We start from the raw sequence: 14,413 nt of genomic DNA on the forward strand, positions 1-14,413 counted from the left end.
TTCTTGCTATTTATTTCCAAGGATGCCTACTGAATGCACATCTTTTCCAGGATAAACTGATCTATTTCCATTCCAGAGTAACCAGAACCCACTGGTGAACTCTATTTGTGTGTGTGTGTATGTGTGTGTGTGTGTGTTCTTGCTAGATTGTTTGAACTGCTACTAGTTTCAGAGCATCTGGCAAATTCATTTCTAGTTTTACAAAGATAGAATTATTGGGCACTCTTTGAGGGATGGTTCAAGATCCCTCCAGGCTCAGAGAGAATCCTAATATCACAATTTCTGTTGGGTCTGAGAAAAGGAGGACTTTATCTTACTCAACAGGCAACAGAGGCATTCAGGTCAAGGACTACAATTCGTATTTATCTTAAGCCTTAATTAAATAACGCAAGGCATCTTTGGCCCCGACATAATGAAATGAATCACTTTTACTCACATGGATGAACCCCAAGAGTCAATATTTCAACTTGGACAGAGATTAGTGAAATATATGTATATGCCTGTGTAAATAAGTAGCTAACACATTCTCCCCCTCCCCCAAATCTCCACTTCGAGTACACGCAGGCACTAGTAGTTCACGAGAGGAACGCTCATATTAATAGGCACTGAGTTCATGCAGAGACTGACTGCTGACACAATGAGTCACAATAATAATAAAAAGAAATCCACTTTTCTGCAGGAAGTGAAAATGCCATTGGAATTTTAATAACGGCTCTATTTTCATTCCCGTGAATGATTAACTGAAGTGGATTTCAGACCTGAGATGGCCCTTCATCCACTCAAGACCCACAGGAAAACTGTAAGAACTAAACAATAAAAGCTATTCAAACATCAGAAGTGACAAATGGCTGATGTAGAAGACATTGAACAGGGAATTAGGGATGAACTCAGGCCACTGCCTCAGAGTCTTCATCTCCAGCATCCTGCTGCTTCCTTAGAAGATGAAGCTTCGGGCTAGACTGACCCTTCAGCCTCCACATCCCCTGTGCTTCTTGCTGATATTTTCTCTCAGGGCTGGTTCAGACCAAATCAGTCTTACAAAATGTCAGTGCTGGAAGGGTCTTTAGAAATCACATAGTCAAACTTTTAAAAAAAATTTATAGAGAAAAATAATAAAACAGAAAGGTTAAGTGTCTTAACATGGATCTGTTGGGGGATCCGGTTTAGTCTGGAGAAGAAAAGATGGGGTGGAGAATGAGCTCTCAGCTACAGTCAAACATTGAAGTAGTCTTATGGAGGAGGATCAGGCTTGTTCTGCTTGGCATGAGAGCAAAGATCTTGAGTAATGGTGGGAGAGACATAGGAGAGCAGAGGAGAGTAGCAGAGAAGTAGATTTCATCTTGATGTAAGAAAAAGCTTCCTCACGATTCGAACCATCCAGAGGTAGAATGGATTGACTTGGGAAGTAATGGGTCTACCCCATCTCTGTCACCCAGAGAGGTCTTCGGAGGAAGTCTAAATGACTACTTGTTGGGCATATTGTAGTGGGAATCACTTAGATTCTATGGGCTCAGTTTGCCAAAGGTCACACAACTCATCTAAGGGTAAAACTAGAAGTAAAATTGGCTTTCTGACTTTGATCCCAGTGATCTGTCTACCATACCGTACTGCCTCCCTAAGTAAATTCCTTTAATGGCAGGGGAAAGAGATCTAAACAGGCATGGGGCTCAAGTCTATACATTGAATGAAAAGGTCAGTTAATGTTAACTGGTTGATCTTGATGACAAGAATCATAGGGGAGTCCTTGACACCGTCCTAAGTACCAGCAGCAATAGGACAGGGCTCCAGAAGGGTTGAAATTACACCTAAATCATCCAAGAAAATATTTTGCGTTCTTGGACTCAGTATCTCCGTGAAAAGGACAGGGAGAGAAGTAGCTGGGAACTGACCTTGGTTGATACACAGAGGAAAAGAAAAGGCTCCGATGTACAAACCTTTGGCACTGTGGGAAGAACTCTGTTATCTGGGGTCAGAGGACCTAGGTTTGGAAACTGGCTCTGTCATTTGCTACCTACATGAGTTTGTGCAAATCCCCTACTGTCTCTGAGCGTCAGTTTCCACAACAGAAAAAATGAGAAGACTGGACTTGATGAGGTTCTAGGTCTCCGATCCTTTCCTTACCACTCTTAATGGAAGCTTTTGGCCTTATTCCTAAAGCCAGAAATAATTCACCCAAGGCCTGATTTGGTTCCAATACTCCTTGTGGAGACAGGTATCTGGGATGTCTCAGTTTTGCTTTGGGGAGCATGTTACTAGGGGCTCTTTGCTAAAGGGAATGGGGTATAGAGGAAGGAGGGAGTAGATAAGAGGGTGATATGGTCCCAGGTTCCTACAGGCTCAGTATTGCCAGAGCTGAGTCCTCTGTACATTGAAGTCATCTGTTCCTTTCAAAAGTAGGAGCAGAGAGCAGACTGGCTCCATGCCCACAAGACACTTTTTCCTGGAATGAGGAGTGCAGAAATGACAGCTCTTCTCCACACAGATAACTCAATTGAATTTAAGGCACTTGGAGTGTGAGCCAAAGGCTCAGCCAAATTCTTACTTGTCCTTTCCAAAATCACCTTCCCCATGGCCTCCAAAACTGCTTTTCCCCAGTCAAGCGATGCTCACCCACAGAACCCTGTGCCCTCAGGGCTGGCCCTTGGGCATCAGATCTTAAGGAATACATTCTTTCTAAATAGCAGGAAGGCAATAAAGATCCAGATTGCTGTGCCCAGCAAGTCCTGGGCCAGGGGCTCAGCATGAGAAGTAGGTGACTTCATCTCCCAGCTGAAAGGGAAGTAGCCAGCCAGGAGAGAGTGTCCAACATAAACCAAGATGGAGTTCATTCCTGCAACAAGAAGGTAAAGAGACCAGGGCTTTAATTTATCATCGAGTTCCTCCACCACTCCCTTTCCAAAGGCGCAGAATCCCCAGGTGACAAGAACTTTAGCACTGATTGTTGTCTCTACCCATCCACAGGCCAGGGAGGAGGGCCACTAGAGGAAGAGCCTCCTAGAGCCTAAATGGAATTTGGCCTCTATAGGATTTCTAGGATCTGAAAAAAGTAGGGGCAAGACACGAAAGAGTTGAGGTTTGATTATTTTCTAATTTTTAAAACAGAGTCAAAAGAATTCTTTGGGCTATTTGTAGGGCTGATGTAATGGTATGAGACAGAAAAGACCTCAAGTGCTCATCTTGATGGGAAAGCAAAGAAACCAACTTCCCAAAGAGGTGAGCTTTCCCAATGGGGCTACTCAGCCATAGCAGGTACCAAAGCAGCAATCAGAAGGTTAGTTATTAGGCTACTTTCAAGACTGGCCAAGATTCCTCATCTTGGCGTTTTCTACAACACATGTGGTTGATTATCTTGTGTCTTCCCTATTCTAGCTTTCTTGTTCACATCAGGAAAAGCCAGGAGTTCAAAGGGGAGGGGGAAGGAGGCGGGGCAGGGCACTGTTTTTCTCTGCTGCAGTAAAAATGTACTTGGAAATAGTCTTACTTATGAACCTCTAGAAGTAATGGCCAGGATAGAGTCCCATGTCTAATTCACAAGGACTGTGAATTCCTATTATAATCCAATCTAATGCAGTCCAGTCAAATTCATAGGAACGAATACATGTACATATACATATAACCTGGAAAATTAAGAGGTTGAAATAGATGCCCTCTGAGATCCCTTCTAACTCTAGATCCACAATCCCATCATCACGACTGGAAGAGATTTTTAGAAGGTCATCTACTCTAACCATCTTATTTTACATGTGAGAAACCTGAGGGTGAGGGTAAAAGAAGGAAAAACTTGTCTAGGTAATAAGTGGCAGCTGGTACTTTGTGAACACAGATTCTCTGGCTACAAATTTGACACTGTTTCTGTAATCCCACACTGACTTCTTTTACTAACTCCTCAGGTGCCTATTTCTTTTTTGCCCTAGAATAGTCTGGGTATGCCCAATGAAGTAGCCTGACACACGCCTGCTTCTTCTCACCCATACTCTTTTCTGAGGCTGGATTCTTGGTTAAGGAAACTCACCATTCTTAGAAGTCCAGCTCATTTGTGAGGCTTTCCCTGACTTCTCCAACCCTCAGCGATAACATAGGATGATACATCAGATATTTTATATTTTGATGCATCTATAATCTTGTCTGTGTGATTGCTTTCTCCTTGACAATAATTTATGATCATTCTTATTTAGTAAATGTTCTTTATTACTTCTTGTGGCTAAATAACCTTCTGGTTAACCTGGTGATGATCTGCTAAAAATTTAGCTGGACTTGTCCTAGAATGACACACACAGAATCCATAATTGGATCCATGCTCAAAACTTTCCCAGTTTGGTAGAATCTAAAAGAACTTCCAGTTTTTGGAAATTCAGGGTCATATATAAAGAGGCATCAGAGGAAGACTTCCATGGAGGGTGCATCTTTCACCATTAAACTGTACTTTATATTTTGTTCACCAACTGGGACCCAGTTCCAATTGGGCAACTCAACTTTCCCCTATCCACCACTCCCCTCCACCACCACTTCTCTTCTCCTCCCCTTTCTTCCCCTTCCCTTCTCTCTTCTTCTGGTATTCTGCCTAAAGGAAGGGAAATTTTTGATGGCTGAAAGTTACCTAGTTAATTTGGGGTTAACTGGATAGATTTCTTTCTCAAAGATCAAGCTTTAAACCTACTTTACTCTAGATCTCAGGGATTGGACAATAGGTCCCTGCCCAAGTACCACTTAACGGTTATTTCTTGGGCCCTCCTGGCTCAGAGTGAATGTCAATAGTAACTGTTTCTTTTTTGACTAACAACCTTGAGGGTCTTCCTTCCCTGTTTTATTTTAGTATTATTATTATTTTTTTTTTACTAAGGGGGCCATCCTTTGACTCACTTCTTAAAGAGTCCTATTCACTGAAATGGGCATTGCCTCACTCAAAGTGAGCACTTAAAAAGACCTTAGCTTAAAAGGACCAAGATCTCACACTGCATCCTGGGTCATCTTCAGGCATCCTGATGAATATCTGGCCATTGGACCCAGATGGCTTTGGTGGAGAAAGAGAGGTTGGTGACCTTGCACAGCCCTCCCTCACTCAAATCAAAGTCAACTGCAAGTCATATCATCACCTCCCTGATGTTATGATCCTCTTTGAGAAGGAAGGACAAAGCACAATTTCAGTGGTGGAATGTAAGTTCATTGAGGGTAGGAACTGTTTTATTTTCATCTTGGTATCTCTAGTGTCTAATACTGTGCCTGGTATATAATTAGCATGCAGTAAATACTTATTGAATTGAATTGGTTCCCTCCTACTCCCCATTAAATCATAAAGATCTTGTAAGTAAGAATCATGGCAAACGTTTTTGTACCCTCCCTTCCTTCCCTGTAGTATATAGCACAGTACTGAGTGCACAGTAGCTATTCAATCACTATTTGTTTGGTTGTTAATCACCAGCAAGGATGCAATCTTATCAACTTCATATATAATATGTCCTCTGTCCACCAGGACTGGAAAATACAAATTCTCCCTCTTTGTTTTCTTTAGTTTTTATATTCCTCAAACATTCCAGAAGATAGAGAGCTATTACTACCCATCAGATTTTAATTCTCACCTGAAGACAGGTTAGAAAGTCCCAGGTTACATGTGTTTGATAAATCACCTCTTCAAAATCTCCCAAATTAATATCACCTTTGGTCCAAATGGTTATAAGTTTGACCCATTCTCTTGGATTTTATCCTTCTCTTCCTACAGGCAGATCAGTTATTCCATCTAAGGGGAACTTGGACATGAGACAGAGCAATTTTTTTATGCATGAACTGGAAGTTGTGGGATAATAGGTCCGAAAGGAAAATTCCCCCATTTCTACAAACAACCTAGAGGAAGGTTCCCATGTGCCAACGCTTTCCACTTTGCAAATCACCTGGGTAAATAAAAGGACAGCCACTCCACCATCCCTTCACATCAATGATGCAATACAGCAGGCTCAGCAGGATGAAGGAGAAGCAGCTGGTGGTTGTGACAAAGGACAGAGACCTGGTGGGATTAGGAAATATAGATGTCAGAACTGGATACCACCTGGGCAGGCATGTAGCACTTTAAATGTGAAATTACCTACACCCAATGACTCAATTGTGTATCAATCAGGTGTGGACTGGATTGTTCCAGATGAGTTAGTTTTATTTCTTCCAACTAGACCATGAGCTGAAAGCAGGCTTCCCATCTTCTTTTTTTCCTTTTCTTATATGCCCTACACCAATCATTGTCCCAAATATAGCCCTTTACTTATATCTGTCCACCTGGAATCCACTTTCCCCCTCATCCATCTTGGTTTATTGAAATCTGACCTATCCTTCAAGGTCTATGTAAAAAAACCCCACTTCCTCCATGAAGCATAATTTGATACTTCTGCCTGTCTCCATCCCCATCTCAATATGATCTCTCTCTCCTCTTAACTCTCAAAACATTTTCTTTAAACCTATGCTTTTCACCATAGCTATCTGTGCCTCTTTTTTGATTTCATTAATAGTTACACACTCCTTGAGGACAGGGATTCAACTCAATTTAATTCAATTTACAAGCATCAATTAATAGTCTGCTGTTTTCTGGCTAGGAGACTAATTAGTTCACTATTTTCAAGATGTCGTTGTAGGCACTGGGATAAAAAGAAGACAAAAACAAAATAGTCCCTGCCCTCTAGAAGTGAGCATCCTATTAGAAAAGTACAATATATACACAAGTTTGGAAATGCAAAGTGCATACAAATTATCCAAAATTGTTTCAAGACCTAGATGAAATCAAGAAAGATCTCTTCTAGGAGATAGCATCCAAGCTATGTTCAGGGATGGTACCTGGTAGATGAAATCAAGAAAGATCTCTTCTAGGAGATAGCATCCAAGCTATGTTCAGGGATGGTACCTGGTAGATGAAATCAAGAAAGGTCTCTTCTAGGAGATAGCATCCAAGCTATGTTCAGGGATGGTACCTGGTAGATGAAATCAAGAAAGGCCTCTTCTAGGAGATAGCATCCAAGCAATGTTCAGGGATGGTACCTGGTAGATGAAATCAAGAAAGGTCTCTTCTAGGAGATAGCATCCAAGCTATGTTCAGGGATGGTACCTGGTAGATGAAATCAAGAAAGGTCTCTTCCAGGAGATAGCATCCAAGCTATGTTCAGGGATGGTACCTGGTAGATGAAATCAAGAAAGGTCTCTTCTAGGAGATAGCATCCAAGCTATGTTCAGGGATGGTACCTGGTAGATGAAATCAAGAAAGGTCTCTTCTAGGAGATAGCATCCAAGCTATGTTCAGGGATGGTACCTGGTAGATGAAATCAAGAAAGATCTCTTCTAGGAGATAGCATCCAAGCTATGTTCAGGGATGGTACCTGGTAGATGAAATCAAGAAAGGTCTCTTCCAGGAGATAGCATCCAAGCTATGTTCAGGGATGGTACCTGGTAGATGAAATCAAGAAAGGTCTCTTCCAGGAGATAGCATCCAAGCTATGTTCAGGGATGGTACCTGGTAGATGAAATCAAGAAAGGTCTCTTCCAGGAGATAGCATCCAAGCTATGTTCAGGGATGGTACCTGGTAGATGAAATCAAGAAAGGTCTCTTCCAGGAGATAGCATCCAAGCTATGTTCAGGGATGGTACCTGGTAGATGAAATCAAGAAAGGTCTCTTCCAGGAGATAGCATCCAAGCTATGTTCAGGGATGGTACCTGGTAGATGAAATCAAGAAAGGTCTCTTCCAGGAGATAGCATCCAAGCTATGTTCAGGGATGGTACCTGGTAGATGAAATCAAGAAAGGTCTCTTCTAGGAGATAGCATCCAAGCTATGTTCAGGGATGGTACCTGGTAGATGAAATCAAGAAAGGTCTCTTCTAGGAGATAGCATCCAAGCTATGTTCAGGGATGGTACCTGGTAGATGAAATCAAGAAAGGTCTCTTCTAGGAGATAGCATCCAAGCTATGTTCAGGGATGGTACCTGGTAGATGAAATCAAGAAAGGTCTCTTCTAGGAGATAGCATCCAAGCTATGTTCAGGGATGGTACCTGGTAGATGAAATCAAGAAAGGTCTCTTCTAGGAGATAGCATCCAAGCTATGTTCAGGGATGGTACCTGGTAGATGAAATCAAGAAAGGTCTCTTCTAGGAGATAGCATCCAAGCTATGTTCAGGGATGGTACCTGGTAGATGAAATCAAGAAAGGTCTCTTCTAGGAGATAGCATCCAAGCTATGTTCAGGGATGGTACCTGGTAGATGAAATCAAGAAAGGTCTCTTCTAGGAGATAGCATCCAAGCTATGTTCAGGGATGGTACCTGGTAGATGAAATCAAGAAAGGTCTCTTCTAGGAGATAGCATCCAAGCTATGTTCAGGGATGGTACCTGGTAGATGAAATCAAGAAAGGTCTCTTCCAGGAGATAGCATCCAAGCTATGTTCAGGGATGGTACCTGGTAGATGAAATCAAGAAAGGTCTCTTCCAGGAGATAGCATCCAAGCTATGTTCAGGGATGGTACCTGGTAGATGAAATCAAGAAAGGTCTCTTCCAGGAGATAGCATCCAAGCTATGTTCAGGGATGGTACCTGGTAGATGAAATCAAGAAAGGTCTCTTCTAGGAGATAGCATCCAAGCTATGTTCAGGGATGGTACCTGGTAGATGAAATCAAGAAAGGTCTCTTCTAGGAGATAGCATCCAAGCTATGTTCAGGGATGGTACCTGGTAGATGAAATCAAGAAAGGTCTCTTCTAGGAGATAGCATCCAAGCTATGTTCAGGGATGGTACCTGGTAGATGAAATCAAGAAAGGTCTCTTCTAGGAGATAGCATCCAAGCTATGTTCAGGGATGGTACCTGGTAGATGAAATCAAGAAAGGTCTCTTCTAGGAGATAGCATCCAAGCTATGTTCAGGGATGGTACCTGGTAGATGAAATCAAGAAAGGTCTCTTCTAGGAGATAGCATCCAAGCTATGTTCAGGGATGGTACCTGGTAGATGAAATCAAGAAAGGTCTCTTCTAGGAGATAGCATCCAAGCTATGTTCAGGGATGGTACCTGGTAGATGAAATCAAGAAAGGTCTCTTCTAGGAGATAGCATCCAAGCTATGTTCAGGGATGGTACCTGGTAGATGAAATCAAGAAAGGTCTCTTCTAGGAGATAGCATCCAAGCTATGTTCAGGGATGGTACCTGGTAGATGAAATCAAGAAAGGTCTCTTCTAGGAGATAGCATCCAAGCTATGTTCAGGGATGGTACCTGGTAGATGAAATCAAGAAAGATCTCTTCTAGGAGATAGCATCCAAGCTATGTTCAGGGATGGTACCTGGTAGATGAAACCAAGAAAGATCTCTTCTAGGAGATAGCATCCAAGCTATGGTCAGGGATGGTACCTGGTAGATGAAACCAAGAAAGATCTCTTCTAGGAGATAGCATCCAAGCTATGTTCAGGGATGGTACCTGGTAGATGAAATCAAGAAAGATCTCTTCTAGGAGATAGCATCCAAGCTATGTTCAGGGATGGTACCTGGTAGATGAAATCAAGAAAGATCTCTTCTAGGAGATAGCATCCAAGCTATGTTCAGGGATGGTACCTGGTAGATGAAATCAAGAAAGATCTCTTCTAGGAGATAGCATCCAAGCTATGTTCAGGGATGGTACCTGACACTGCTTGACACATAATAGATGCAGAATGAATGAATGATTGATTGATTGAATGAATGAATGATTGCATGAATGGTGGATCCCAGGATCCTTATGGGAATCAGCCTCTAAGTACCTGAAGCACAACAGGAAAAAGGATTTGAGAGTTCTAAAGATATGGTCTGAAACCACAGCAGGGGAAAAAAAAAGATCTACCTGTTGGGCTTGAGTCTGGCCTTGGATGTGGGAAATGTACTTTCTTTGATGAGGTTGGCAGTACTTTGTAGCCTTTAAGCAATAACCTGGCTCCTCTCCAGCATGAGTGCATGTCATTTCATGAGGACCTCTGCAGCAGGCAGCCTTGGCTCTGATCTGTGTCCACATGTTCTGTTCTAGCTACACATTCTCAGCTGGGAATGGTCATGATTATGTGTGTCTAGCACCATGATTTCCTATGATGTAATTGGCTTCCTGCTGTCCTGGGGAATGACCAATATTTTACTAACAGGGGCTTAGGGATTACTAAATGTAGGCCACACTCATTCACCTAAAGATTGTGCATTTATATAGGCATATGTTTAGTGTGAGTGAGGACACATATAGAGCTTTTGCAATTCCCAAAGTGTTTTGACATCTATCATCCCATCTGACTTTCACAGTACCCTGTGTAAAATAGATTATTATCCTCATTTCAATAGATGAGGAGACTGAGGCTCAAATATGTGAAGGTCATGCAGTTGGTTAGTAACAGAGCCAAGACCAAATTCAAGATATTCTGACCTCCAGCAGGTACTATTATACCATACTAAACATGGTTACTGAAAACATGATATTTTTTCTCATTTGGGAGGAACTGATGGGAGTCTCTGGAGTTTGAGTCCTTGGGAATGATCATTTACCCTATAAGAGTCCCCAGTTTGCCCAGCTTGGAAATGCTATGGGAACTAGCTTCATTCTGAGCCTGGAACTTTTCTGGGAGCAAAATAGGGAGTGAAATAATTAGAGGCTCTCTTGTTCCATCTCCTTTGAGTTTCTCCCTCTCTCATGGACAATGTCAAACTTCAGAATCTCAGCCATTTAAGGACCTCGGATCCTCTCTGCTTCCTACCCTCTCCCACCCCCATCCCCCAGATGTTAGACTATTTTAACAACTTGGTCCCTAGATAAAGGAGAGTAAATGTACTTTCTGGGAAGGGGAATGGGGCCTCTCTCAGTCTGAAATCCAAGTGAAGGTAATTCTCCCTCCCTTTCCCTATCTGGGGTCCACTTCATTTTGGAAGGTGGTAGAGAACAGTGAAGGGAGGTCATTTCCCCACCCACATGCCTCAGGAACAGAGGGACTTGTGGACTTGTCAGAAGGGTCCTGGCAGGGAGGATGGAACTACATCACAGCTTAAGGTCATGTCAGGGCCTGAACATATTTCATTACAACACTTACCCCTGCTCTCTCTCCAGCTGCCAAAATATCTGAATAGAGCAAATGGCCCTAGTGGTTTCTTGTCAGTATGCATTAACACCTTCTTCCTCTCTGTTGCTCCTAAGAGGACTCCTCATTTGCTTCTTATTTCTTGCCTGACTCTGCCCCCCTTTCCCACTTTTCTCTAAGATGTGGTGATCAGTTAATGTCTCAGCTCTCCTAGAAAGACTTTCACCAGCACAGGTGAGTCTCTGCTGCAGACTGAGAGAACTCACATACTGATCTGTCCTACTATAAGGCCACTGAAAGCTGTGACCAGTTTTTTAAAGCTCACACAACAATATTATGCCAAGGGATGGTGGGACAACCTAAATGAGAACTGTGATTTTTTCCCTTGCTTTGGGCAGAAGAGAGAAAATAGATTGAAATAGTGAGAACTCTAGCCTTGTCCAAAAGGTTGTGGTATGGTACGGAGAATCTGCATAGACTAGAGCAGGACTGGGATGATGTGGAGATGGATGGAGTGACATATCTGACTTTAGAAGAAAGGTCTTTGTGAAAGTCTTACTTTTAGTTATCACTCAGAGGCAATGCAGAGTGACGCTGGGAAAGAGGTTAATTTTTCGTGTGGCTGTTAAAAAGGGAGCTTGATCCCTAGACATTTAATTACATGTGAAGCATTTAGTAGAACCTCAAGGAAAACCTGATTACAGTAGCAAGGCCCTGAATGTGAAAAGATGCTACCCGTGAAACATGGTTATTGAAAATTATGAGCTCTTTTTCTCAATTAGAGTAGGAACTGATGGGAGTCTCCAAAATTTGAATCTCTGAGGAATGAACATGTATCTCATAAGAGTCCCCAGCACTTGCCCAGTGCTATGTAATTTGCAAACTACTTTCATGGATACAAAGAATACCCCCGTGAAATGGATCAGGCAAGTATTATTATCCCCATTTTATAGATAAAGCAACTGAGACCCAGAGAGATTGTTCAGTTTGCCTGCAGGTATAGTGCAGAGTTAGGAATAGGACTTTTACCTAATTCTTGAGCAAGAGGTCAGCCTAATAAATTCCTCCCCCACCCCCAAATCTTTTCTAGCAGCTGAGAGACCAGGAAAATGGCACCATGTAGGACATGATGGAGGGAGTACTGAACTCAGAGCCAGGGGAGTGTGTTGTGGTGGAAAGAGCACTGGATTTCAACAAATTCAAACAAATGTTTTGTTTGTTGATCAGCAGACCCTGGTTACTAACTTGATGAAATTAAAGAATGAATCCCTTGGATGGGAGTATAAAAAAACAGGGTGTTAGCCACTGGAGGGAGAGAGAGAGACAAAAACTTCAAATGGAATGGGGAGAGGGCAAAATGTACTTAACCAAGTAAATACAAGGAAATGTGCCAGGGAGGAAATGGCCTCTGAGTTTTGCCTTAAAGCAAGTTGAAGAGCCAGAGGCAGGAATGAAAAGGATATTCCAGGCATGGATGAGGATATGTACAAATGCAAGGAGGTAGGACAGAAAATGGATATCTAGTTTATGGGGGAAGTAAATGATCCAGTTAGGTAACATGTTACACATTTTTTCTTTGCCTAAAAGTTATGGCAGTCCCTCTTCTCAAATGATGTCACTGGATAGATTCAAAAGCACTTACCAGAGGTTTTTATTGACTGGAATAAATCCTTCATTCTGTGTGCCCAGAGTTAGGATAGCCGAGATAATCCCCTGAGAGATCCAAAAGAAGAAGAGGTCAATAGCTGGCTTTATAGAAGCAAAGGTCTACTACAGGAATCATGGAAATTGCGGTGGAGTTAGGCTGTGGAGAAGGTGACAGATGTCCATGCTGGACTCTTAAGTGTTTTCATTGATTGTCGAATTAAGAGGTGCTTTGCTTAACAAGAATGTAAGCAGAGATGTAGTCTAAATCAGGGGTCAACTTGGATTAGACAGTGTGGTTCTGGGAAAGTCACTGCATGTCACAAAGGACATCCTCCAAAGAGGAAGCTGACGATAGAAAGATAGAGGTTTCCAAATACTTATCCTTTTGATTTTAGCGTTTCATTATAGGTGATTCTGATCTTCTTAGAGTTACTTGTTCTTTTTTCTCTTTAAGTACACTCAGTATGAAGACTTTCAAATGAACTGAGTTGCCAAAGTGGAGAACTGAGTCATTTTACAGAGGTGAGGGTCCTGAAATTTAAGGAATATTCAGGCTGCTCTAAATTATGGAAATTCAAAGAATCTTAGAATTAGAAGAGACTTCTAGGATTATATAATCTATCCCTCTATGGTAGGGCCCATTAAAGACTCTCCATTCATTTGTTAGTGTCCAGGCCTATCCCTATATTTGTCCTATAATCCTCTTTATGATAGGTATTAGGTTATATGTACATCTTAGAATTTTGTAACTACAAGGGCTAACCTTCCTTGGGAGATGGAAAGGAATTGTCATTGTGTATACCCATGTATACACACATTTAGATTCTGCTGTATTAATCATTGAGGCCGTATATCTTCATGTTGGAATTCTTGTATATTTGGAAGTTTATGTCTATCCTCCTCCCCTGCCCATAAGTTAGTATTCATACGTAGAAACTCAAATAAGAAAACTAAACCCTTATTATGCTCTTTTGCTTTTACCCCCAAACCCATAGATAATTGGATTCAAAGAACCCCACAGATGAGATCTTTAACAAAACTCTTGTTAGTGAACCTTTAGTAGTAGTAGTGAACCTCTATGCCTCCTCAACTAGTTACAAGGCTCAGAAAATCCTATATCAAAGTTTTGGAAATGAGTATAATAGGTAATGGTGTTTTTCCACAAGGTAGCACCCTAGAACCTACTCCTTCTCTCCAACGAAGGGGCATCCCTAACACATGGCAGAGATGGGACTTTTTTGTATAGTACAGGAAAGTTGGGGTAAGTAGAGTACTACAAATATCCTTTAATGACTTAGATGAATCAAGACCAAGAGAGTAAATATTTCTTATATAAATAAGTGAATCTAACTCTTGTAGAAACTTTGCCTGTCTAGCAAGAAAGATGGAAAACTCTCTACAACCCAAAGAACATTTTTTTTCTGAACCATTTTCCTTTTTTAAGGGGCTATGAGGGTCAAGGAGTCTGGGCATTGAGAGATCAGAAACTCTGATGATCAGATTACAAGTAAAGTTATTACATCCTTGATTGGCTCCCCCCTAGTAACCTATGACTTCCCCTAGCTTTGATTGGCTTTTGATTGGTTTTTATAGCAAAAATAACTGCTATATATAATAAACAATGATGGCACACTTGTAATTTCAGATTTAACATTTTAGAAGAAGAAAATATTACTAGGATGGATTTTTGTCCCCACAGAATCCCTTTTTTAACCTAGGGACACAGTACTC

At 41.7% G+C, this 14,413-nt stretch overlaps 1 protein-coding gene across 1 annotated transcript in view; it reads right to left on the reverse strand.

Annotated features, from left to right (window-relative positions):
- Positions 1-669: 669 nt before the first annotated feature.
- Positions 670-14,413, reverse strand: part of LOC140517108 (heparan-alpha-glucosaminide N-acetyltransferase-like) — a 125,204-nt gene continuing 111,460 nt past the window's right edge. Inside the window, exons 7-9 of the mRNA XM_072628018.1 lie at positions 12,678-12,748; positions 5,886-5,998; positions 670-2,830 (exon numbers count right to left, since the gene is read on the reverse strand). Coding sequence (XP_072484119.1) covers positions 2,649-2,830; positions 5,886-5,998; positions 12,678-12,748 — 366 coding nt within the window. The 3' untranslated portion in view covers positions 670-2,648. The remainder of the gene's footprint in view (positions 2,831-5,885; positions 5,999-12,677; positions 12,749-14,413) is intronic.

The sequence above is a fragment of the Notamacropus eugenii genome, chromosome 1 (genome assembly GCF_028372415.1).
Source record: "Notamacropus eugenii isolate mMacEug1 chromosome 1, mMacEug1.pri_v2, whole genome shotgun sequence".
Lineage (NCBI taxonomy): Eukaryota > Metazoa > Chordata > Mammalia > Diprotodontia > Macropodidae > Notamacropus > Notamacropus eugenii.